The 23,464-nt window shown below is 36.8% G+C and overlaps 1 protein-coding gene across 8 annotated transcripts in view; it reads left to right on the top strand.

The window, feature by feature from the left end:
* Positions 1 to 20,837, top strand: part of TIAM1 (TIAM Rac1 associated GEF 1) — a 216,056-nt gene extending 195,219 nt beyond the window's left edge. For 7 of the 8 annotated variants that reach the window (XM_081953352.1, XM_081953357.1, XM_081953353.1 and 4 more), the window contains 11 exons: positions 489 to 557; positions 759 to 884; positions 2,155 to 2,263; positions 3,446 to 3,625; positions 4,436 to 4,554; positions 6,357 to 6,465; positions 8,637 to 8,695; positions 10,491 to 10,593; positions 15,175 to 15,262; positions 15,385 to 15,557; positions 18,064 to 20,837. In XM_081953352.1, coding sequence (XP_081809478.1) covers positions 489 to 557; positions 759 to 884; positions 2,155 to 2,263; positions 3,446 to 3,625; positions 4,436 to 4,554; positions 6,357 to 6,465; positions 8,637 to 8,695; positions 10,491 to 10,593; positions 15,175 to 15,262; positions 15,385 to 15,557; positions 18,064 to 18,548 — 1,620 coding nt within the window. In that variant the 3' untranslated portion in view covers positions 18,549 to 20,837. Of the gene's footprint in view, positions 1 to 488; positions 558 to 758; positions 885 to 2,154; positions 2,264 to 3,445; positions 3,626 to 4,435; positions 4,555 to 6,356; positions 6,466 to 8,441; positions 8,564 to 8,636; positions 8,696 to 10,490; positions 10,594 to 15,174; positions 15,263 to 15,384; positions 15,558 to 18,063 lie in introns of those variants that run through there. The other variant, XM_081953358.1, reaches the window with a different exon arrangement.
* The last annotated feature ends 2,627 nt before the right edge of the window (positions 20,838 to 23,464 follow it).

Genomic DNA, 23,464 nt, shown 5'->3' with positions numbered 1-23,464 from the left:
GCCTTCCCCAACTAGACATCTTCCAAACAGTTCCAGAGTATTTAGTTTTACATTAGTATAGGCTGATTTAAGGTTTTCAAGTTGTGTTTTCAATAGCAATGGTTTTCCTTTTGCCCTTTGATGATTCATGATACTTTTAGGTTAATATTTGTCATATTATTTTTCAAGTTATATAGATGCTTATTTGGGTCTTTATATCAGGCAACATTGAGTTGGCTGCAGTAGGGAAAAGAACCTATACATTCCCTATGAAGTAGATTAATGCTCCAATAAAGAAAATACAATAATTATTCCATGTCAAATCAAAGCAATATGCTTTATCTAACACAGAATTTATTTGACAGTAGCCAATAGATGCTTCAAGAAAGTTCCAAATCCAGCATTAATGATGGATATTAACTGACTGAAAATCCTGCAAAGGTATTTGGAATTTGAAGTTTTTTAATTTCCCATTGAAAACTGCTAAAAGTACCATCTTTCATTTTCAGGATTTAAATTGTCTAATGGAGAGATACCTGAAACCACTACAAAAAGAAACTTTCCTTACTCAGGAAGAGGTATAGTATCTTTTGTTTGTTAGTCAAAATAAAAAAAAGATACAGTAGATTTATGTATATATTTCTAAGAGCCAATTTTCCTGAAATTCTTCAGTGATTTTTTTAAACAGTGGCTAACAAAGCTTGGCTAACATAGCACCTACATTTTACTATTGTTTTTTTTAATGAAAAATATGTTTTTTATATTTTATTCCTTACCAGCTTGATGTTCTTTTTGGGAATCTGACTGAAATGGTGGCATTTCAAGTAGAGTTTTTGAAAACGCTTGAAGATGGAGTAAGATTGGTGCCAGATCTGGAAAAGCTTGAAAAAGTTGACCAGTTTAAAGTAAGCCTTTAATTGCAATTCTTTTATTAATAATCAGAAATCCTGCCACAATAGTCATATGAACATGTTTTCACAATTTTTAATTTGTTTTTGCAATTATTTGCTAAGATGCAACTTTGATGAGAATGAAATCTTAAAAATAAAGTGCATTAGTACTGCAAGCTGCAACAAAGAACAATTGCAACTCCTGTAAAGGCATACATAACTATATATTTAATTCTATGTCAATTTTTGATTAGGAAGTGTTGGCGGCAAAAACATTGCTGCCTGAAGTCTTAGTTCAGCAACTCTAACATATCATTGCCTACGAAATAATTGAGGCAACGTTTCTGAATTATAATTGTAGCTTGAATGTTCACTGAAGCAGGAGGAAAGTAGTTAAAGTGCCTGCTGAAAGAGTGGAGGTGAAAGCTATTAGCCTCTGACACTTCTTTTTTTCTTTATCGGGAATTGTCTATCATTTAAAATGAAGGAAAGGGTAACTAAACAAAGTAGTAAAAATCAGGGCTGAAAAAACACCAGAGGCATTAAAAATGGCATTTACTATTACTGTAGGCAGTAATTTACAATGGGGCAATGGGTGCAAATTCCATAATTCACTGTGATTATGATTTCAGTGCAATTTAATTAATTTAGCTTTTAAAATGTTCACCTGATCTCAATAAGGTGACATGTTTGAATGATATTTGATCCACAAGTATGGGTTTCTTGTAGGACTATGCATTAAATAAATAATAAGACCAGTCTAGCTGCAGTCATTTCTTTCTTTGTGTAAGATTTTAAATCTAGGAGCTGATGCCCAAAAATTCCATATCAATCATATTCTTTTAAAAATTAGTTTAATAAAGAGGAACTTCCTAGTGACCCAATTCTATGCAATATTGTCTCCTTTTAGCAAGAATGTATGAGGGTGAAGGTTTGTCCTTGTGGGTTGGTTTCTGAACTTTTTGGAACATTTGGAAACCAACCCACAACCTCGGAGAACGAATCTTCACCCTCGTCCTACACCCAAGCTACAGATACTTGCCACTATTGCAAATGTATATCTTGGTCTTTAATTCGTATTTAATATTTTAAGTGATCTCTCTCGCCCTCTGTTTCTTAGAATGTATAAACAAAAAACATTGCTTTAGTAAATATGAAGTCAAAAATGGTCAATTATTAGTTGGAAAACATTTAATTTCTTTTATGATGTTAAGGTCAGCAGGCTGTCCCCACCCCCACCCCCAAATCTATTTCAACATTCTGATTTATATATTCTTAATCCTAGAAAGTGTTGTTTTCCTTGGGTGGGTCCTTCCTGTATTATGCTGACCGTTTCAAGCTGTATAGTGCCTTCTGTGCAAGCCACACAAAGGTTCCAAAAGTCCTAGTGAAAGGTAAGAGTGGAATATACACCTTTCTTTGTTCCATATAGTGTAATGTTTCTCAAAATTCAGAATTGTCTCAGTGTGTGAAGATCAAGTTGATGTTGGATCTTCAGAAGACAAATGGGAAAGGTGAATTCTACTTTTCTAGAGAGTGAATGAGGCATCCTTTTGTCAATAATTCTTTATTGAAAGCTTTAAGTGTAGTAGGGAGCCGTACTTCATGGCAGCTAAAGTACCTTCAAATTTTACACTTCTCTAATTATATTACTGTAAGAAAGGTTATATTAGGTAAGGTTGGTTGAAAAATACTGTGAAATGGAAGACATTTAAGTTCCATGTCTTTTCAGCAACATGAAATTTGAGAGCCTGATTTCTTTTATGTTGAAAAAATAAAGAAAAAAGGAAGTGTAACATGAATTTCTTCCTATTCTGTCCAGTATGATTATTTAACACTAGTTGACCTCTTGGCATTATTCATACCCAAGTAGTAGATCAAAGTTAAACTACATCATTTTGACTACTTTATGTATTGAATGACCAATAGCCATTTCTTTAGTTTAATATACCAGAAAGGATCATTCACATTTTAAAGACGAAAGCTGGAATAAGTTTTATCTATAATTTGTATCTGCTTATCACAATACAATATCATCTTGAACATTTTTATTTCAATAAGAACAATTACTCAAAATGCAGAAAGTAGTGACTCATTTTGACTCTGGCTTACATGTATAAGCTAAGTTCTGACTCATATATGAAATTAACTTGAATTTAAGGCCTTCCTGAGATGAAAAGTCACACAATATCACACATAAAGTGAACACGGAGAGCATTTTAGTCCAATGTGTTTTCAGTCCCAATGAATGGATCTGTCAATTCCTATCATGAGTTTTATTTTGTTTGTATGTGGGTTGCATTTGTCAATATTTGCCACATTAAAAATTAAAATTGATGTGCCTACTGCTGCTACTGCTTCTCACAATTGTTTGATGGAGACTGGCAGATAATTTTTTATTTTTGTGGACCCCTAAGAGCTTCTTGGGCTACCCCAGGAATCTAAGGACCATATTTTTTAAAAATACTTCTCAATGCTATTTTGATGAACAGTTAAATAATATGGTAGAAATATTCTGTAGTAGAGCTAGTTAAAACATTATTTCTTGAGCTATCTTTTTTATTTTCAAAATATAGCTAAGACAGACACAGCATTTAAAGCATTCTTAGATGCCCAGAATCCCAGAAGACAACATTCATCAACATTAGAGTCTTACCTCATCAAGCCAATCCAGAGGATATTGAAGTACCCTCTTTTGCTGAAAGAACTATTTACTCTCACTGATGCTGAAAGTGAAGAACATTATCACCTTGATGGTAAACTATTCTTCTAACTTTTCTTTTGTTGATACTTTTGGTTTTGCCATTGTTTCTGATAAAGTTTCTTAACATATTAGAAAGTTACCAACTTCTGTAAGAGATATTAATGTATCTGAAAGTATATAAAGAATGGAGCATCAGTGACTCTTGTTATAAAGACTATGGCTAGGATGAAGAAATGTTTATTGTATGTTTTCATACTTAAATAAATTTGCAAAAACCTCAATTGCATATTTTTAGGGATTTTGCTTGAAAAGTGTTCAAGTGTTATCTTTTATGACTGCATATAAATACACCCAATAGGACATTTTGGTTAATTGTACCAGATATTTAGATGTGTATTACATTGCTTCAATACATGCAGAGCATTCAGTTTTATATGCATCAATGATGGTCAAAGTGTAAGTTAACAAGGACATGCAGTGTGACAACACAAATTTGGTATGATCATCGTAGGTGTGAGAACAGGATGCAAATAACTTTTTCCAAGGCTATTGAACCATTGTTAAAACCTGTAATCCTTAGATTTTATGAGACTGTAGTTAAAAATGCAGCTTATTCACTTTAACTGCTGTTCCTTTGTTTACTAGGGACTCAGTAGACATCTCCATTTAGTTGACGATCAGAATACTAAAAATGACTTAGGCAATAATGCAAAAGAAAATCCTCCTAACCAATAAAGCATAATATAATATCATCAACATGATAGATTTTTTAAAGACTATGACAGAAAAGAGTTTTTCATGTTTACTAATATAATCAGGTCAACCCTGCTGTAATCTTTTTATATCTTTGCTTGTCTTCTAGTGGCCATAAAAACAATGAACAAGGTTGCTAGCCATATCAATGAAATGCAGAAAATCCATGAAGAATATGGAGCTGTGTTTGATCAGCTCATTGCAGAACAAACAGGAGATAAGAAAGAGGTACCCAGCTATGAAAATCCTCTCTCAAAGTGTAAATAATGATGTTTAACCTTTGTTAGATTGTAATTGCATTAGATATTGCCACCTGGATGTTGTAGGGAGATGGGCTCATATATTATAAGGAAAGAGAAAATAATTGGAAATAATTCTCAGCTTACCCTATAAGCGAGTTACTTAAATAAAATCTCAGTATTAATATTTTGATGAAGATTCTCAGTCATCCAGGTACTTAGACTGAGGAAGTTACATGGTTAAGCAGTGAAACATCACAAATTAACAAAAATAAATCCAGTTGCCATGACTCGATTTTCAGATAACTCTACCTGGGTGACTAAGAATCTTCATGAACATATTGCCACACACTTTAGGGAAGAAATCCTGAATTTGATGCATTCCAGCAACCCTCTGCCTAGCCAAGTTTTTCAGACCGAGGAAGTTGCTTGAATGAACAACAAAACATCTCAACAAAAACAAATCCAGTTGCCATAACTCGATTTTCAAATTCAGTAATTTTTGAATTTAATACTGCATGTATAATCTCATTTCTTTAATCAGGATAGGCATACTTAGGTCAGTCACATTGGTGAAAATCTGCTTCAGTATGTTATACATAGTGTAACAAAACATTATACGGTGAAGTAACTGGGTTTGGGGTTTAGTTTCCTTTTGTTAGACATTCTATAAAGAAATGATACGATTGATAGCTAGAATTTTTAAACACATTTGAAACAGTTTTAATATCTACAGTATAATATACCTGGAAAATTATTAGGACAATAGTTTTAAGATTAAAAGGTACACAATTTGCTTTTTACTTTTGCTTGAAGAAACAAAGCAAGAAAAAAAAGCAAGACTTTCTTCCTTTTGCTTTTAATCTCTTTTTCCCTTTTCTTTTTGTTCCTTTTCATGTTTTATTTGCACAATTTAGATAAAACATTAAAAAGAGAACAAAAAGGGAACAAAAAGGAAGAAAATAGATTAAAAGAAAAAGGGTGAAAGTGAAAAAATTGGAAGTATGTATACATGTTAGCTCCTTGCCCATTTTGGTCCTCTCACAAAGCAAAGCAGAGCTCCTCCTGTTTACTTCCTTATTGGGAATGCAGCCAGGACAGCTGTTTCATCTTCTGGAATTCATGAATTTAGCACCTGGTTGCAACACCTTGGAGCCGCTCTGTTCTTTCTTGAGCCTATGTGGAATCCCAGGAAAAGGAGGCTCCAATCTTGTTTTCAAATATATTTTTTATTTTTACTATATAAGGAAAGAGCAGCAATTTCAGTGTCTATATAAACAGTGTGTTGTCTGGTTAGTTAATTTGAGCAACAGTCATCAACCTCATAATAATGTTCATTAGTAGTGATCATATAACAACAGTATTTTCTCCCCCTAATATTAATACTTAATTGTTAAAATTAAATCACATTGATAACAAACATATCATAATAAACCCTCATGGTAAAATTAATCCTTCGCTTATCATTTTAAATATTTTAACTTCCGTTTCTGTTATTTAGCTATAGATAAAATGAATCTCATGTTTCAAAATATTCCGTATCTTCCTTCTCTTTAATTTCAAGTGTTAATCTATCTATTTCTGCACATTCTAGTATTTTTTTTACTATCTTCTCATGTGTGGGGATCTCCACACCTTTCCAATGTTGTGCAAATACAATGCTGGCCGCTGTTAACACATGTAATATTAAATACATAGTCCCTTTATTATATATCAAATTTATTTTCAATGACTTTATTAAATGCCTTTTAAAAACTCTCATTTTCTTTTGCATGGACATGTGATTGGCAGGTGGCAGATCTTTCTATGGGAGATTTGCTATTGCATACCACAGTCATCTGGCTTAATCCTCCTGCGTCACTTGGAAAGTGGAAGAAGGAACCTGAACTGGCAGCATTCGGTACGTGCTTCTTTTCAGAGAAAAAGCAAATGAGTGTTGCATATAAAAATTAAATAAAACTTGCATCCATAGTTTCCAATGACACCACTGAAGGTGGGTCTAGAAGGGCATGCTGGGGGGTGGGAAATTGTCACGATGGCAATCACAACTGTTTAACTCCTCCACTCCTCCCTTTTATGTGGGTCGCATCAGACAACTTCGCTTTTGGCATAAAATGGATTAATATTTGAGGCAGATTATCTGTTATGACGTTGGCTTTCAAAATGTAAAAATGATTCCTAGATTGATAGGAAAGCTTGATTAAATGTGCAAAAATGTTGGAAAATAAATGAGTAAGATTTGACCTTACGGTCAGGTATTTTAGGCCACACCTCCCCCCCCCCTCCCGGTGGCACACTTTAGAAGCTTGACTGGAAACGATGAGAACCAAAATACATTAGATTTGGGGAAATTGTTTTAAGCTGTTGGTATTCTTGTTTTTAAAGATGTTTTAAGAAGTAACAATTTAGGGCTTTGGAGTCTGTTTTTATACTGAGTTTGCATCTATTTAAACTTTACAAGCTTAATAATATTGTAACGCTCAGTAAGTCAGGAAATATAAAAAAGCTGTGAAATGTAAAATAGATGGCTGTAGGCAGTAGGCTCTTATTTTTCCTTCCATCTTCAGAATTCATCCTTCAGGGAGATTTGCTGAAATGCTGCTTGTATAGAAATGTTGATTTTGGTTCTTTCCATGCATAATGCTGTATCAGAGAAATTCCCTGCAAATAATCTAGGAGTGCATGATAATTTATGGAATTTATGCACGATGTAATTTTTAACTTTTTTTTTTCATAATTTTGAAAAATCATTAAAAGTTTTACATTTTAGAACATTTTAAATTGTTTATAGGGACCATTTACAGGTACAAATACTAAATGATACTTATTAAAGTGCTTATTCTACAGCAGTGGTGTCAAACTCAATTTCATTGAGGGCCACATCAAGATTGGATTTGACCTTGGAGAGCCGGGTGTGGGTGTGGGATGGGCGGGGCCATGGTGGGTGAAGCCATGGTGGGCATGACACGGAACCACACCGCCACAGGCATGATTTTATAAACTTATAAAAATAGGGAAGTGTACATTTCTGTGATTTTGTTTTTTTTAAAATACTTATTTAATCTACTTGATCATCTTATGAGAGAGAGAGAGAGAGAGACCAGATCAAGAAACTGACTCCATAGGAAGACTAGAACTGTTAGATCGGGTAATGGATAGGCACACACAGGCTAACGGTAACAACAGCTCTTTATTATAACACAACAAGTAAGAACAATCCAGCAAAGGTTGAGTTTGACAGCAGCCCTTTTATAGGGAGCTGTCAGGCCCTTCGACCAATGAGATTAAACCTCTGTTCCCACCGGAACAGAAGACCTTGGTAGAAACCACTATAATTGAAGCTAGTATCTAATACCAACGATAAATTATTGACATTAGTTAGTAGCAGAATGCTACAAGCCTGGAAGGTAAAATATTTTACTTTTGATCCCTTTTATAACCTTCTGAGTCAAGGACAGCCTCATGCAGTATTCCAGAGTCCCTGTTTTGGGCCTGGAAGTTCTCCTAGGCCACTCTGGAGGCCCCGTTTTGAGCCTGGAAGGCTCCTGGACAATTCTGGAGGCCAAAGGTGGTTGTGGGGGGTCAGGGTTAGGGTTCCATTCTTGCTAGAAGAGGCATCGCAGGCCAGTCCTTTGCTATGTCTAGACTGGCCCCAGGGGCCAGATCTAAGCACCCCGCAAGCCAGATCTGGCCCGTGGGCCTTGAGCTTGACACCCCTGTTCTAGAGTAATCCTGTTAAATGAATGAACTGACTCTGTTGCGAAGATCCTCATATTCTGTAAAAGTTTAAATATATGATTACAATTTATAACCCTTTATCAATGAAGTAAGGGCCATTGACTGTTAAAAACATCGAGTATTATTTTTTTTGTCCAGATTAGATACTACTTCAGTTCATCTGGCTATCACGTATTTAGAAAATTATTTTTGGGGCATATGAGGAAGGCTATTACATGGATGCAGAGGAAGAAACTTTGGACATTTTCCACAGAATTAGTAGCGATATTTTTTTCTGGTTGTGCATTGGCAAGCTGTTGATTTCCTATATTTGGGTTTTCTCTCTCTCTGTAGTGTTCAAAACTGCTGTGGTACTTGTATATAAAGAAGGAGTGAAACAGAAGAAAAAATTGGTAAGTTTATTAACTGTAAATAATATTCAGCAACAAAAAAGTGAAATGTTCTATTAGATTGGGCTAATTGGACAGGTTATTCTAGCAATAGAATGAGCTGCGGTGGCTCAGTGGTTAAAATGCAGTACTGCAATATTGTAGGCTACTTCTGCAGACTGATAGTTGCCTGCAATTTGGCAGTTCAAATCTCACCAGGCTCAAGGTTGACTCAGTTTTCCATTCTTCTAAGGTGAGTAAAATGATGATCCAACTTGTTGGGGGCAATATGCTGACTCTGTAAACTGCTTAGAGAGGGCTGTAAAGCACTATAAAGCGATATATGTCTAAGTGTTATTGCTATTGCTAATAATTATTATAAATTATTTTTAGTTGTAAACGTAATGCTTGGAAAGAGCAGTCAAAGCTTTCCTTTTTTATTAGAGTGATTTATTATTACTACCAGTTTCTTCAAAAACAAACACTTGGATATACATATTCTGTTTAATTATTTGTAACTCAATTCCTAATATATGCTCATACAGCTTTCCTTTATCTGCTTTTTCATTGTGCTTTTACTTTCTTATTCATCGTTTGTTTTATTGTTTTTACTGTTTTATGATTGTTTTATTTATTGGTTTTATTGTTGTTGTGAGGTGCCCAGAGTTGCTTAATATGGACGGCCTTATAAATATTTCAGATAAATAAATGAACCATGCAGATCAGGCAGATTTTGATTGAAATATCCTGTGCTTGAGATAGAATTGCATTTAATAGAGTTGGAAAAAGAGCTGTTAGGGCCACTCTATATGATAATCCAAAATTTTAAAATAGTAAAAACCCATTATATCAGATGATTTATCATCAGATAATCAGATGATTATCTGGTGAATGGTAACCAATCACTTCTCTGGGCAATTGATACCTTCCTAAAATCTAACCAGAATTTGGTGTTTTGTAAATTAAATATATTATTCTGTGCCCTACTATTTGTGGTGACGCAAAATAGAGCTTTATATTTTTAGGGTGAATCTAATTTAGGGTGAATTTAAACCTAAACTCACCCATTCTCCTTGGTCTTTTCAAAGCAAACTGCTTCTAGTTTTTTCACTGTCTCATCATATGATTTGATTTCTGATCTTCTAATTATCCCCACTGACCTTTTTGAAACCTGTTCTATTATCTATGAATTGTTCTTGAAATATTTATAATGTACTTAGAGAAATTAGACAAAAGTGAAGAAAAGTAAAATTGTATCTTCCTAGAATTATAAAAGTATACTTCTGCTGATATAGAAACTCCACTTGCCTTTTTTTTGCAGCTGTAACACCCTACCAACATATATTTAATGCAGAAAACTTTTAGTTCTTTGCTATGTCAGATATAAAAATAAAACTTTGACGGATCATTATAAGTTCTCTAATTTTGGTATAAAAATGATTCACAAGGCAATACTCGTGAGATGAAACAGAGATCTTCTATTATACCCCTGTGACATTTGATCTCAACCTGTTTCTGCCTGAGACAGAAATCTTATTCAGCAAGATAATGGTTGCTCTGATAATCAAATTAAGGGAATAATGGAATGACAATATAGAGTTACTTTTTCAGATGGGAAATTATCATTAGGGAATGAAACAATGAAGCCCTTAGGGAAAACGCCTATAAACTTCCTTAATTCCATCACTTTCCTTCACTGTGAATTGATCAAGACTGAAGGCTTTTGTAGATATTTTAAACATTTGATATGAAATAAACCAGTTTTCACATTGTTTATATAATATCATTAATGATAAAAAAAATGTTTTTCCTTACATAGGGTGGATCTCATAGGGCTTCCATTTATGAAGACTCAGATCCATTTCGTTTCCGTCACATGATTCCTTTGGAGGCTTTGCAGGTCCGAGCATTGGCAAGTGCAGGTAGGGTTAAATGGGTTTGTTTATGATTTTTTAAAAAATCTGGTTATTGTAAAACTTCTCTTTTGAAGAAATACACCCCAGTAGTTACCAAACTACAAGTATGGTAAGTATGCAATCTAGCAGGTAAAGCCAATTTATCAAAAATAATAAGAATTACAAAGCAAACCAAAAACAGCAGAAAAAAATAGCAGGATGTTCCATTTAGATTATATTTGATAACATCTTTAACTACCCAAATGGACTCTTTTATTTGTTAAATATGAGTGTTTTCCTATTTCCTGAATTTCAAAGCAAAAACCACAAGAGAGCAGGAATTGGGTAACTCAGTTGCTTTCACACTTTCTTCTTTTAAAGGGAGTTAAAAATTACTTAAAGGAGTGGGAGCCCATCATTATTTTAGTGTTTGACCTAATGCTTGCTAAACAGGGCTTCAGGATGCTATTTCTGCTGGTTTCACTTTTTTGTGTTTACATTGCTTATCAATCTCCATAGCATCATCATTTCTTTAATTGGCCAGAAAACCTCTCTATCCATCTCCCACAGCCCTTATATCTTCTAGAATTCCCCTCAGTCACTGTTTCCCACCCTCCTTTCCCCATGAGGCAAAACAAACCATTAGCAGGGTTTACATAGCTTTCCCAATGACTCTTGTTTGTGCAGATACATTTAATCTTTAAAATGTAAAGAAAATTGAATCTCACCTGCCAGATTATCTTTCTAACATGAAAATAGATTTGAATTGTCCTCAATGCTTTTGTAAATTTGTTTGTCATGTGTCTCTCTGTGTATATGTGTGTGCATTGCAGTGGTGGGTTTCGAATTTTTTAGAACCTATTCTGTAGGTGTGGCCTGTTTTGTGGGAGTGGCTTGGCAGTCATGTGACCAGGTGGGAGTGGCCAACTTGATGTCACTCACCAGGAGATGTCATGGATTGGGTAAAATGTGGTGAAGCTCACTTAACAACGCTCTTGCTTAGCAACCAAAATTTTGGGCTCAATGTAAGGTTTCCTGCTGCAGCAGGGGGTTGGACTAGATGACCTCCTAGTAGCCTTCTAGCCCTAAATTGCTGTGCTGTTTTTCTTTCTTTCTGCTAACAAAGAAACCTGCCTGAGGCTCATTCCACATGCCTACCAGATAAAGATAATGAGATAATGACCTTAGAGAAAGTTTGGCTCCATTCACAAGCCTTCTAGAAACACAATGCTCATATTGCACAAACCCCAAAACTTCAAAAACATAAAACTATATAACATATAACCATATAACCAATTTGTTCTTTCCTGCACGTTTTCAATTTAAAATTATTAAAACTTGTGGATTTCAACTCCCAGAATTCCACAGCCAGGCATGCTCAGTTCCGATTTAAAGCGACAGCATTTGTTTTTCTCTTTTGCGAGAAAGAAGTTTCCTTCTTTCTTTTTCTTTTTCTTCTCCCTTCCCCTCCTTCCTCCCTCTCTCCCTCCCTCTCTCAAACACACACACACACAGAAGTTGGATTAGACTATCTCTCCTACCCCCTTCCCTCAGTCATTCTCTCTCAAACACACACACACACACACAGAGGTTGGATTGGATATCTCTCCCAATGGTTTGAAAGCAGCTCCTCTGCCATTTCCCCCACCCCATTCCCCTGCTGCCTTCCCCAAACACCTCCCCCAATGCAGCCTTCTGTCTGGGTGGGAAATGCCTGGAACGCAATAAAGCCCACCCAGTCACCTCCTGCTGGCAGGCTGGGGTGAGAGGAGAGGCAGAGAAGCCGGAGGGGAGCCGATCCGAGCCTTCCAAAAGTAAGATGCTGGGGGAAAGTGTGTGTACTACAGCATGGCTCTTTGCCTGGCTTCCTGCCTCCTCCTGTGGTCTCCTCAGTGCTTGCTTGTGCTCTCCCTCCTCAAGTGTAGTTTGATTGCAGGCGGAGCCACATTGCCTTTTCAAACTTGTAATCAGTGAAGCTGGGCTGGATTTTTATATAGTTTTATCCAGCTGTGTGTGTGTGTGTGAGAGAGAGAGAGAGAGAAATGAATGGGGGCCTGGGGAGGAAGTCACTACACTTGGGGAGGGAGAACATGAGCGAGCACTGAGGAGATCACTGGAGGAGGCAGGAAGCCAGGCAAAGAGCCATGCTGTAGCACACACACTTTCCCCCGCCTCGGAAGGTTCAGATCTACTATGTAAAAATCCAGCTCCACAGTTTTGAAAAGGCAACGTGGCTCCGCCTGCAATCAAACTACACTTGGGGAGGGAGAGCACAAGTGAGCCAGGGTCATACCCTCCAGCCTTTGCCCAAAGACCCTTATAGCACCAGGATGAAGTTTGAATTCCTCCCCCTCCCTCTGACCCACACGTACCTTTTCCAGCTGCTTCAGAGAGGACTTCAACTCTGCTCTTGCTTCGGGTCCTCTGAAGAAGCCTCACCCTCGCTCCCTTCTCTTTGAGAAGCGCCTTGCAAATGGGCTGCAGGGCAGGGGAGCGTACCGGTATGGGGGCGTGGCCACTCCTTTGTGGAACGGGTACGCAAAAGTACGGCAAATTTCTGGAACCGGTATGCTTGAAGAGGTGCGAACCGGCAGGAACCCATCTCTGGTGGAATGGCTGACACAAATTCTATTTTCCAATATAAAATCTGTAGCTGCAAAGTATAACTTGAGTGATTTGCAGATGCTTTTCAATTCCTAATATGTATTCCTAATATGAGCTGCTGAGTTTTTAGATTCACCACTGAGAGTTTTAATTGTGATGAGAGCTCGATCAAGCAAGGGAACAGCAAGATACCTTAATTAAGTCACTGAAAGTTTTCATGACCTATGAGATTGTTGTTTGTTTTCATGTTGTACCATGAGTGACATTGTAGGTATATGGATTATATTGTTTTTGTACATATAATAGCACCTACATTTATATCAATATAAGTGACAGGATCGTTACTTTTTACATCATTTTTGTTGCTTTAAACTTTAAAATTTGCACTCTGTGGTTTCTCTTTAACAACTAAACATTCAGTGCAGCCAATGGAAAGTGCTCCAGAGGTGTTTTGTACAGGTCTTTTTGTACAGGTCTAGAATTCATTATTGTAAACTTTCAATAGATAATGTAAAAGTTGCCTATTTTAGCTTATATAAACTTCCTTGACTTTACCCTTTAGATTTTCATTTTCTGGCTTTTAAAAAAATAGCATCAATAATGGTATACCCACCCACAGCATAGGAGCAAAATTGTATTGACAAAACAAAATGGCATTTACAATAATACAATACAATACAGTAGCAGAGTTGGAAGGGACCTTGGAGGTCTTCTAGTCCAACCCCCTGCCTAGCAGGAAACCCTACATCATTTCAGACAAATGGCTATCCAACATCTTCTTAAAGACTTCCAGTGTTGGGGCATTCACTATTCACTATCTTCCCTATTCAACTTGTGTTCCTAATCTGATTTTTGTGGTGCTGTTTTTGATAGGTTGGACTGTTTTATCCCTTTGTGTAAAGACAGATGTAAAAAATGAGTTAAATACTTCTGCTTTCTCCCTGTTGCTTGTCACCTTCTTGCCACTTTCTCCCAGCAATTGGCCGATTGTTTCCTTAACTTTTTTCTTGTTCTTAACATGTTGGAAGAAGCTTTTTTGTTATTTTTTACTTTTGTGGCAAGCCTTTCTTCATTCTGAGCCTTAGCTTTCCTCACTTTATCTTTACATGCTCGGGCTATTTGCTGATATTCTGCCTTAGTTATGTTCCCCTCTTTCCACTTTTTATACTTATCTTTTTTGTCTTTCAATTTGTCGGAGAGTTCTTTTTGCAGCCATGCTGGTTTCTTTTGGAAGCTGTTATTTTTCATCTTCATTGGTATTGTGCTAGACTGGGCTTTTGTAATCTCATTTTTCAAAATTTCCAAGCTTCTTGAGTTGTTTCCCCCTTGAGGATTCTCATCCATGGAATTCTTCCCAAGCTCTCTCTAAGTTTATTGAAATTAGCTCTCTTAAAGTCCAAGACTCTAGTTTGACTTTGTTCTACTACTTGTGTTTGCATAATGTTGAATTTGCTTAAGAAGATCCCTTGAAATTGTTTACATTTGATTATTAACAAAATGGTTTGAATGGGAGTCATGTATAGTCCACTCTGTAATGAGTGGAGGGTGTCTATGCAACTGGCTGCAGCTGTTTATGATGCTATAGAAGCAGAGACCTCCTTCTGAAAGGAATATTGCTTTCTTGGGAATGTCTGACTGCGATGGTCTTTAGAATCATTCATCATGTAAGCAAAGTCAGGGTAAGAAAAAATTATACCACCTTGTAGTACCAGTCTTGGACATTGCTAATGGGAAGATGCTTGATGTGATGGAATTGCAACCATGTTAAGAAGATTTTACATGTTTCGGTCATTCCATGTATTCAGCATGCCATGGAAATAATCCATCATTTCACATCACCATTCCTGGGGCTATAATTCTTGAACCAATTAATATTATGTATTTCATTCATTAAGCTAATCATCACAGTAATCTTAAAATTTCAGATGAGTTTGATTTTGAAATGCTTTCAGTAAATAACAAGTCAAAATATTGCTTTTACAATGTTCTTTTCTCTTTGTCTAGATGCAGACACCAGTTCTGTCTGTGAAATAGTTCATGTGAAATCTGAGTCTGAAGGCAGGCCAGAGAGGTCATTCCATCTTTGTTGTAGGTAAGTAGTAATAATTTGCAAAATTATAATAAAAAAATAAATAACTACTAAATAAATAAATGTCAATATTCTGCTGACAGATCAGCACGTAACAGCTGTTGTTCTTTCTTTCTTCTTTTCAGTTCCCCAGATCACAGGAAAGATTTTCTAAAAGCTGTGCATTCAATTTTACGAGACAAACACAGAAGACAACTTCTCAAAACTGAAAGTTTGCCCTCATCACAACACTATGTTCCATTTGGAGGAAAAAGGCTGAGTGCACTGAAAGGTGCAAGGCCAGTTATGAACAGGACAGGTATTAATGGTTAAAGTTTGTTAAAACACTCCAGAAGAGGGGAAAAAAGAAGAAGTTTAAGAGCTTTTCCTCATTAATATTTTTATCCCACTTATTGTAGCATCAGAAATGTGTAATAAGATCTTATTCAATTAATAATTAACTGCCATATCGGCAGACTTATGTAACACAACTGTCATTTGACACGAATGTTGTGAGGTGTGAAAGGAAGCTGAATTCACAAAACCCCACATCAGGTATAGAGCAAGACATCACATTACCGTATTTTTCGGAGTATAAGACGCACTGGAGTATAAGACGCACCAAGGTTTTGAAAAGGCAATTTTTTTAAAAAAAGTAGGTAGGTAGATAGAGGGTTAAAGAGGGAGAGAAAGAGAGAGAAATACAGTAGGTAGGTAGGGAGAGAGAGAGTAGTTAGATAGGTAGGTAGGTAGGTAGGTAGGTAGATAAAGGGATAGAGAGAGAGAGAGAGAGAGAGAGAGAGAGAGACAGAAATAGAGAGATAGAGAAATACAGAGAGAATAAGTAGGTAGATAAAGGGGGAGAGAGAGAGAAAGAGAGAAATACAGTAGGTAGGTAGGGAGAGAGAGAGAGAGAATAGGTAGGTAGGTAGAGGGATAGAGAGAGAAAAATAGGGAGAGAAATACAGTAGGTAGGGAGAGAGAGAGTAGGTAGGTACATAGGTAGATGGAGGAGGAGAGAGAGAGAGAGAAATACAGTAGATAGGGAGAGAGAGAGAGAGTAGGTAGGTAGGTAGATAGAGGGAAAGAGCGAGCAAGCGAGAAATATAGTAGATAGGTAGGGAGAGAGAGTAGGTAGGTAGGTGGTAGATAGAGGGATAAAGAGAGAGAAATACAGTAGGTAGGTAGGGAGAGAGAGAGAGAGCAGGTAGGTAGGTAGATGTTTCCAGGTGTATTTATTTATCCATGTGCTGGAGAAGGAAATTGCTGACAATCTGCAGCACCTAAGACTTTGTTTCTACTGGCACAGCACTTGATCAATCTAATTCTCATAAATCAGTTAAAGAGCTTTCCAAAAGGGAAAAACAAGTTTTTGCACTCTGCAAACCTCCCAAAAATGGGCCGTTTTTTGCAAAAATGGCCCCGCTTTTTTTTTTTTTAAAAAGGTATGAATAGCCTTGGGGGAGGGCTGGCAGAGTGCTCCTGGGGGTTTGGGGGGCAAAAACAAGCACAAATGGCCCATTTTTCACAAAAACGGGCCCATTTTTTGTCAAAAAATTGCATGCATAGCCTTATCGAGGCTTATAGAGTGCTCCTGGGGCTGGGGGGGGCAAAAATGGTCCATTTTTTGCTCATTTCTGCACTCCCCAGCCCCCAGGAGCTCTCTGAAAGCCTACATAAGGCTATGCATGGCCTTTTTGGTGAAGGGGGCGGGGCTTCAGGAGGCACAAAATGCTGTATTCGGTATATAAGACGCACCAAGATTTTCAGCCTCTTTTTTTGAGGAAAAAAGATGCGTCTTATAATGCGAAAAATACAGTATATATCAGCTCTCTGTATTTCACCCCACGACTGCTACTTTTGCTTCTATTCAAAAAGTCTGACATCAGCACTATTAAAGCACTACTGAATTGCCTTATCTATTACCATATCTTAAAATAATGAAGTGAGAAGTAATAGAGGACCACTGAGCCACATGTTTCAGTTCCAATAGTCCAGAATTAACTCTTAAGACATTTCTATGTACTGAAGGAAGAAAAAATACTACCTTCTTTTTCCCTTATCATATCTAATGTTAATTACAGGATATTTAAAAATTTACAAGGCAAATTTTAACCTTGTATACAACTTAATTTCTCTGCCTAGAATATTTGGGTATAAACATTTTCAATGGTTATTGACAGCATCATCACTTTATTTCAGGCATTGGTCAGAAATATATGTCTGTGTACAGACACACGTAGACACATACAGCACAAATAGATTTTAACACATTCAAAGCATTTATTATTTATTTTGTATTTTATAGTAAATGAAACATGAATTAATTTATATTTTGTATTTCTAAACTGCTCATCTCCCTCGAGGAGATTTATTAGCCTTTCTTCAGGTTTATTAGTTCCCCAAGTCATATCTTGTCAGATTTTACATGTTTCATTGTGATTAATTATCAGCTAAGGTTATGGGGGGCATGATGGCTCAGTGGTTAAAGATGCTGAGTTATCAGCTGGAAACCCGAGCACTGTGCAACGGGGTGAGCTTGTCCCATCTCCTCCCCACCTAGCAGTTCCAAGGTCTTCAAATGCGAGTAGATAAATAGGTAGCAATTTGGTAGGAAGATAACAGCATTCCATGACCCTTTGGTGTATAGTCATGCTGGCTTCCTTGGCCAAGAAACGGAGATGAGCACCACGCCCTAGAGTTGGACATGACAAAGGAAACATTTGCTTTTACCTTAATTGTGAAAGGAAGTGTGCAAAGGCTGATTTTAAAAATATTCAAATTTCTCTTTATAAATCTGGGATTTTATTTTTGTGTATGCACAGTGTCCGCCCCGAGCAAGTCACTTGGGAGGAGAAGGCGACGCCTAGCTCGAAACAGATTTACAATTGACTCAGATGCTGTCTTTGCCAGCAGTCCTGAGAAAGAGACCCATCAGACATCCGGCAATAAGGACACTGACCGCTGGGTAGAAGAGCAGTTTGATCTTGGTCAATATGAAGAGCAAGAGGACATAAAAGAAACAGATATTCTCAGTGATGAGGAGGACTCTTGTGAGCCTTTGAAGAGCACCATGGTTGAAAAAGAACTCCAGGAGAAATTGCAGTCAGCCTCTATTACAAACAACCCGTCATACCGGGGTACCAAAACACGGTATACTATGGGCACACACGCATCCAGAATGGCTCAGTTAAAGAAGCAAGCTGCTCTGTCTGGAATTAATGGTGGCCTGGAAGGCAACAGTGAAGAAGTCATCTGGGTTCGTCGTCAAGACTTTGTACCATCCAGAAAATTAAACACGGAACTTTAGAGCCAATACTTTCTTGTTAGATGCTAGGTGTAGGTGAGCCCCAAAGTTACCCCTTATACATTGTGGAGAGCCATCCCTTAGAATGCATACTTGCACATATAGTAATGGCAGCTAAATTCCTTGAAACTACAACCTCTCCTCCTGTTTTCTCCTTTAAAGTAGTATAAAAAGGAGAAGTGAAGCAAAATTTGGAAATAGAATGAGCTTGAGTCCTTCTCTATATAGTACCAAGGGCTTTATTTATTAAAAACAAATCAGGGGCTGCATAATATAATGGGCTGCATAGATATTGCTAAAAAACACAATGCCGTGGGTGTTTTTCTTAAAATATACGCGTGCAGCAAATTAGCTTAAGTAATAGCACAACAGCAAATGAATTTTATATGTGATAAGCAAAATCATAGGTTCATCTTTAAAAAGTTGCAGCAAACAAGGAACAATTGTCCATGACTGCAGCAGATTTCACTCTTCAACTCAAAACTACTCACCCTTACCCAGCAAGGGCAATCTGTTCTGTAAATGGAATTTCCTTCTTTCTGAGGTACCACAAGTGGGAATGGTGTTGAATGGAGGGAATAAACTTGCATTCAGCATTCAAGGACATACATACAAGGGATGATCTGCATTGCACATGCACTGCTAACCAGATGTTTGACATCACCACTGCTGAGTAGTCCAGTCGCTTATTTGCAGGAACTAGAACCAGCCCTCCCTTTCTTTTCTCCTTTAATAAGTTATAGTCTTTATAGTGCCAAACATCTCTAGTAGCTGAGGTAGCTGCATGCAGTAGCATTCACAAAGCTTCCTGTTGCGAAGTGAAAGTCTCTGGATTTGGTGATGCCATGTGTATTTTAGGGATGTGTGAGGGAAAATCTGGAATTTATGTTGTGCTGAGTTCTTTTTGGTCTGTGGTTAGTTTAATGTCAATGTTGGAATTTCTAGTTTTACATAAAAATTATAACGCAGAACTTTTTTTTTTTCAACTTTAGAGATCAAAATTCAACACTTGAAAATAGTTTTCTGTATGTTAGTTAAATTGCAAAGGCACAAATGAATGGGGGTTTGATTGTGTTAAACTGCAATCTTAAATGCAACGATTGAGGAGTAAGACTGACTTTCAAGTAGACATGCAGAGGGCTCTGCTGTTCGATTCCAAGTTTGGGCTGTAAAACAAACCTTTCAGAAAGGCTATGAAGATGTTGGTTGTATAGTCTGAACTGCAAACGTTTATGGACAAACTCTCATTTCCGTAACATATCGTGGGCAGCTACACATATTTGAGACTGGAATTAAGTTAGCAATGTCAAATAGCTGAACATCCAAGGAAGTTAAGTTAATCCCTGCTGTGATTTTGTTGCAGTTGGTAGGATTTCACCTTGGGTGAGTTTGATCCTCCCTGCCTGATCAAGTTAGGCTCAGGAAAAATTAAATATTTTATGGCCAGAAAAGCTGACCTCATCTTATCCATGTGAGATTAGTGTACATTATTACTTGATTCCTTCACCACACTATTAGATAATATGAACAATATACTAAACAGGCAACTTTCAATTACATTTAAATTGTCCTATTTAAACATCTATAACAGGGTATAGATACAACTTATAATCAAGATTTCCAAATAATTTTTAAAGCACTTTTTTTTCTTTTTAAATATTTATATGGCTTACCCATCTTAGTTTTGCTCTGCAAAAATGGGAGGATTTGGGATTTTTTGTTTTTCAAGTGGGATTCTTTTCGGACCTACTGATGTTTGACACATTAGTGGGCATATTGAAAATCTAAAATTTTGTAGTAGCTTTAGGGAATACATTTTGTATAATTAGCTATGGCTATGTTTGGTGACATGAACAGGAAATATTACCCAGTACCATCTGCTGTCTTATGTCCCAATCAGTATTGAAGTGTCACCTGTTTGATTCTCAGTGCACTATATTCAGTATTTTGATAGTTTTATTCTCTCAACTTTTGCTATTTTTTAACCGTTTTATTAAAAAGCTTTCTAAGCCCTGTGTATCTCATCATATTAAAATTAAATCAGTTGTGTACCAACTTATTAGACATTACAATGCTTTTGCTGTCCCCAGTGGAATACAATAAGCCTGTGAAATGCTGGATGTCCTGTGCTTGGAGGGTGCCATTGTTCTTGTATATAATATAATGACCTGCCAATGTCAAAAGTTCTTATATATTTCTTTTATAAGCTGAAAGAAGGTCTATTTTTATGTTTTTAGGCATATGAATGGAACGTTGTAAATGCCTGTCAAATAAAATAATGCTGAAAAATAACAGGGGAACATGTTCTTTTTGTTTTATTTCAGTATAAAGCATGTTGGTTATATTGCCTGGAGATTTGCAGAGTTGATACCAATTTATCTGGAGTACCATAGGTTGGAAAGATCTTGTAGTAGACATAAGGACAACAGATACAACCCAAGCAAATGTAGCATGTTTCTATATCTTAAATTAAGAATAATTAAACCAAAATCACCCATATTGAATTTCTAGATACTAGAGCACCTACGGAATTCATAAATGGCATTCATGGACCTCTGAAGTACCAAGTGAGTAAAGGGTAGGATAGATTCTACAGTAATTGATAAATAGATTGATTAGTGAGCACACTGAAAACAATGCTTGATTGTTTACCAATACAACATGAATTTGTTAAAAATATGTCTTATCAGAGTAATGTTTCCTTAAACATTTCACATATGATTTGATATTCAATTTATTAAATTAAGTAAAAAGATTTAATTAGCTTGAAAATCATAAAGAGGGTTTATCAGTGGGTTGAAATATTGAGGTTACCACAAATGCTTATCTTGGACCATCTACTTTTCAATATATATGTCTATGGAGATTCTCAGTCATCCAGGTCATGGTTGTCCCAAAGGTGATTTTTCAAGAAGCAACTGGACTGTCTGGTTTTTCTTTGAAGACGTTTCGCTTCTCATCCAAGAAGCTTCTCAGAGCTGAAGAAGCTTCTTGGGTGAGAAGCAAAACGTCTTCAAAGAAAAACCAGAAAGTCCAGCTGCCTCTTGAAAAAGCACCTTTAGGTTTCATTATATATCTTACATGAAGATGCTTCCTAAATATGCAGGTGACACAAAATTATGCAAATTAACTAATACAATAGAGTAGATTTTTTTTCCTTCTGTAGATCATTACCTCGTAAGAAGTCATAACAAATAGGACTTATATTTTTTTTTAGTTGAGGAGAGGGTTGAATTGCTGCTAGAACTTGCTCCTGTTCTTCCTCTGGACTCTGGGATGCCCTCCTGTGTTTGATCAGTAATACTGTGAAGCTGTTACCATGGCAACTCCACTGCACTGCACAGTAGAAGCCATTTGAAGGCACAACAGGCTGTATCTTAACAGAACGCACAACCCGAGGGGCTTTAGGAGTATCTTACCCCCACAATATTTTTTCCCAGAGAGTAAATCATCTGTGTACCAAGTTTGGTTGAAATTGCTCAAGAGTTATACCGGAACATACACATACACACATTAAAAGTATATCAGATCTAATAAATATACCGGAACATACACATGCATTAAAAGTATATCAGATCTAATAAAATTATTAGATACTGCATATATTTTAATGCATTCAAAGTAGATCAGATCTAACAATAACATATTATTAGATACTGTATATCAATAACCAGGGACAATCATCAATATAGAGTATTTCTACTATATCTTTATATGTTCTGCAGGATCAGTTTTGATTAACCCCCACACCCAAAGTAGTAGAGCAAGTTCCACTAGGCACCTAAATGGCTTTCATTTTATTCTGTTACTTTTATGAACCTCCCAGAAAAGATATATCCTAAATAAATTCCAAAAACCACCCTAAAGAGAGGGAAAAATAATTAAGATTGGACAATATATTGTGTAAAATATGCAATATCATATGTGGTCACTTCAGAGGTGGGTTCCTACTGGTTCGCACCAGTTACTCCCTAGGTCAGTGAATGATGCTCTGCCCGGCTGGAGAGGGGTTTTGCCAGGTGGCTGCTCATGAGCGTGGTCACCTCATGGCTGCTTCACACCTGAGGATGTGCCCGGCTCTTTGGGAGCCTGCTCGCAAAGAAGCAGCCACCCGGCAACTCCCCCCTCTGGCCAGGCAGAACGCCACTCCCCAACCTAGCGGTATTCTGAAGGCAGCAAGCAATGTGAGCGCCTTTCCCCCCCCCGGCTCCCGTGGCTTGGTGTCTTCGGGATACCACTAGGTCGGTGAGCGGTGCTCTGCCTGGCCGGAGGAGAGAGTTGTCAAGAGGGGTTATTTTGGGGGGGGGTGGGCTTATATTTTTGTCCACGCGAAAAATGTGACAAGGCATTAGATCAGGACAGGTCATATTTTCGGGGAAACAGGGTATTTATGTTACCCAAATGAAGGAATTTACATATGATGATGAGTCAATAATACTGAATATGCAGAGCCTTTATATCAATATCATTGCAATGAAGTCTGTATTAAAAATAATCAATGTAGGAATGAGCAGATAAAACTGTACACCTGAAGAATTAGCTACATCACAAGATACCACATTGATTGGGTTTACAGAAGAACCATCCCATAGCTTCCATTTTTCATTAATTACACTTTACTCTTTCTAAACAAAAATACACAAGCAATTTAGGGCTTGCAAAATGTATTTATTTATTAAATGTATAGGCTGCCAATCTTGTGGTTTCCAACGATTGCTGGGTTTACATAATACTAAGCCAAAATGATGTGGGAAGATAAGACTTTCTATTATAATGGTTCATAAGTTAAAAATCATATTTATTTATTTAGTTTGTTTAATGAACCCAACTGTGGTTAAGTAAACCATGACTTAATATACTAACTAAGATAGGAGTAGAACTATTGTGTAATTAAACATATCTTGAAAAAGCAGAGCTAC

The sequence above is a fragment of the Natrix helvetica genome, assembly GCF_964273705.1.
Source record: "Natrix helvetica genome assembly, chromosome: 4".
NCBI lineage: Eukaryota > Metazoa > Chordata > Lepidosauria > Squamata > Natricidae > Natrix > Natrix helvetica.
This window is presented reverse-complemented; position numbering and strand designations above follow the sequence as displayed.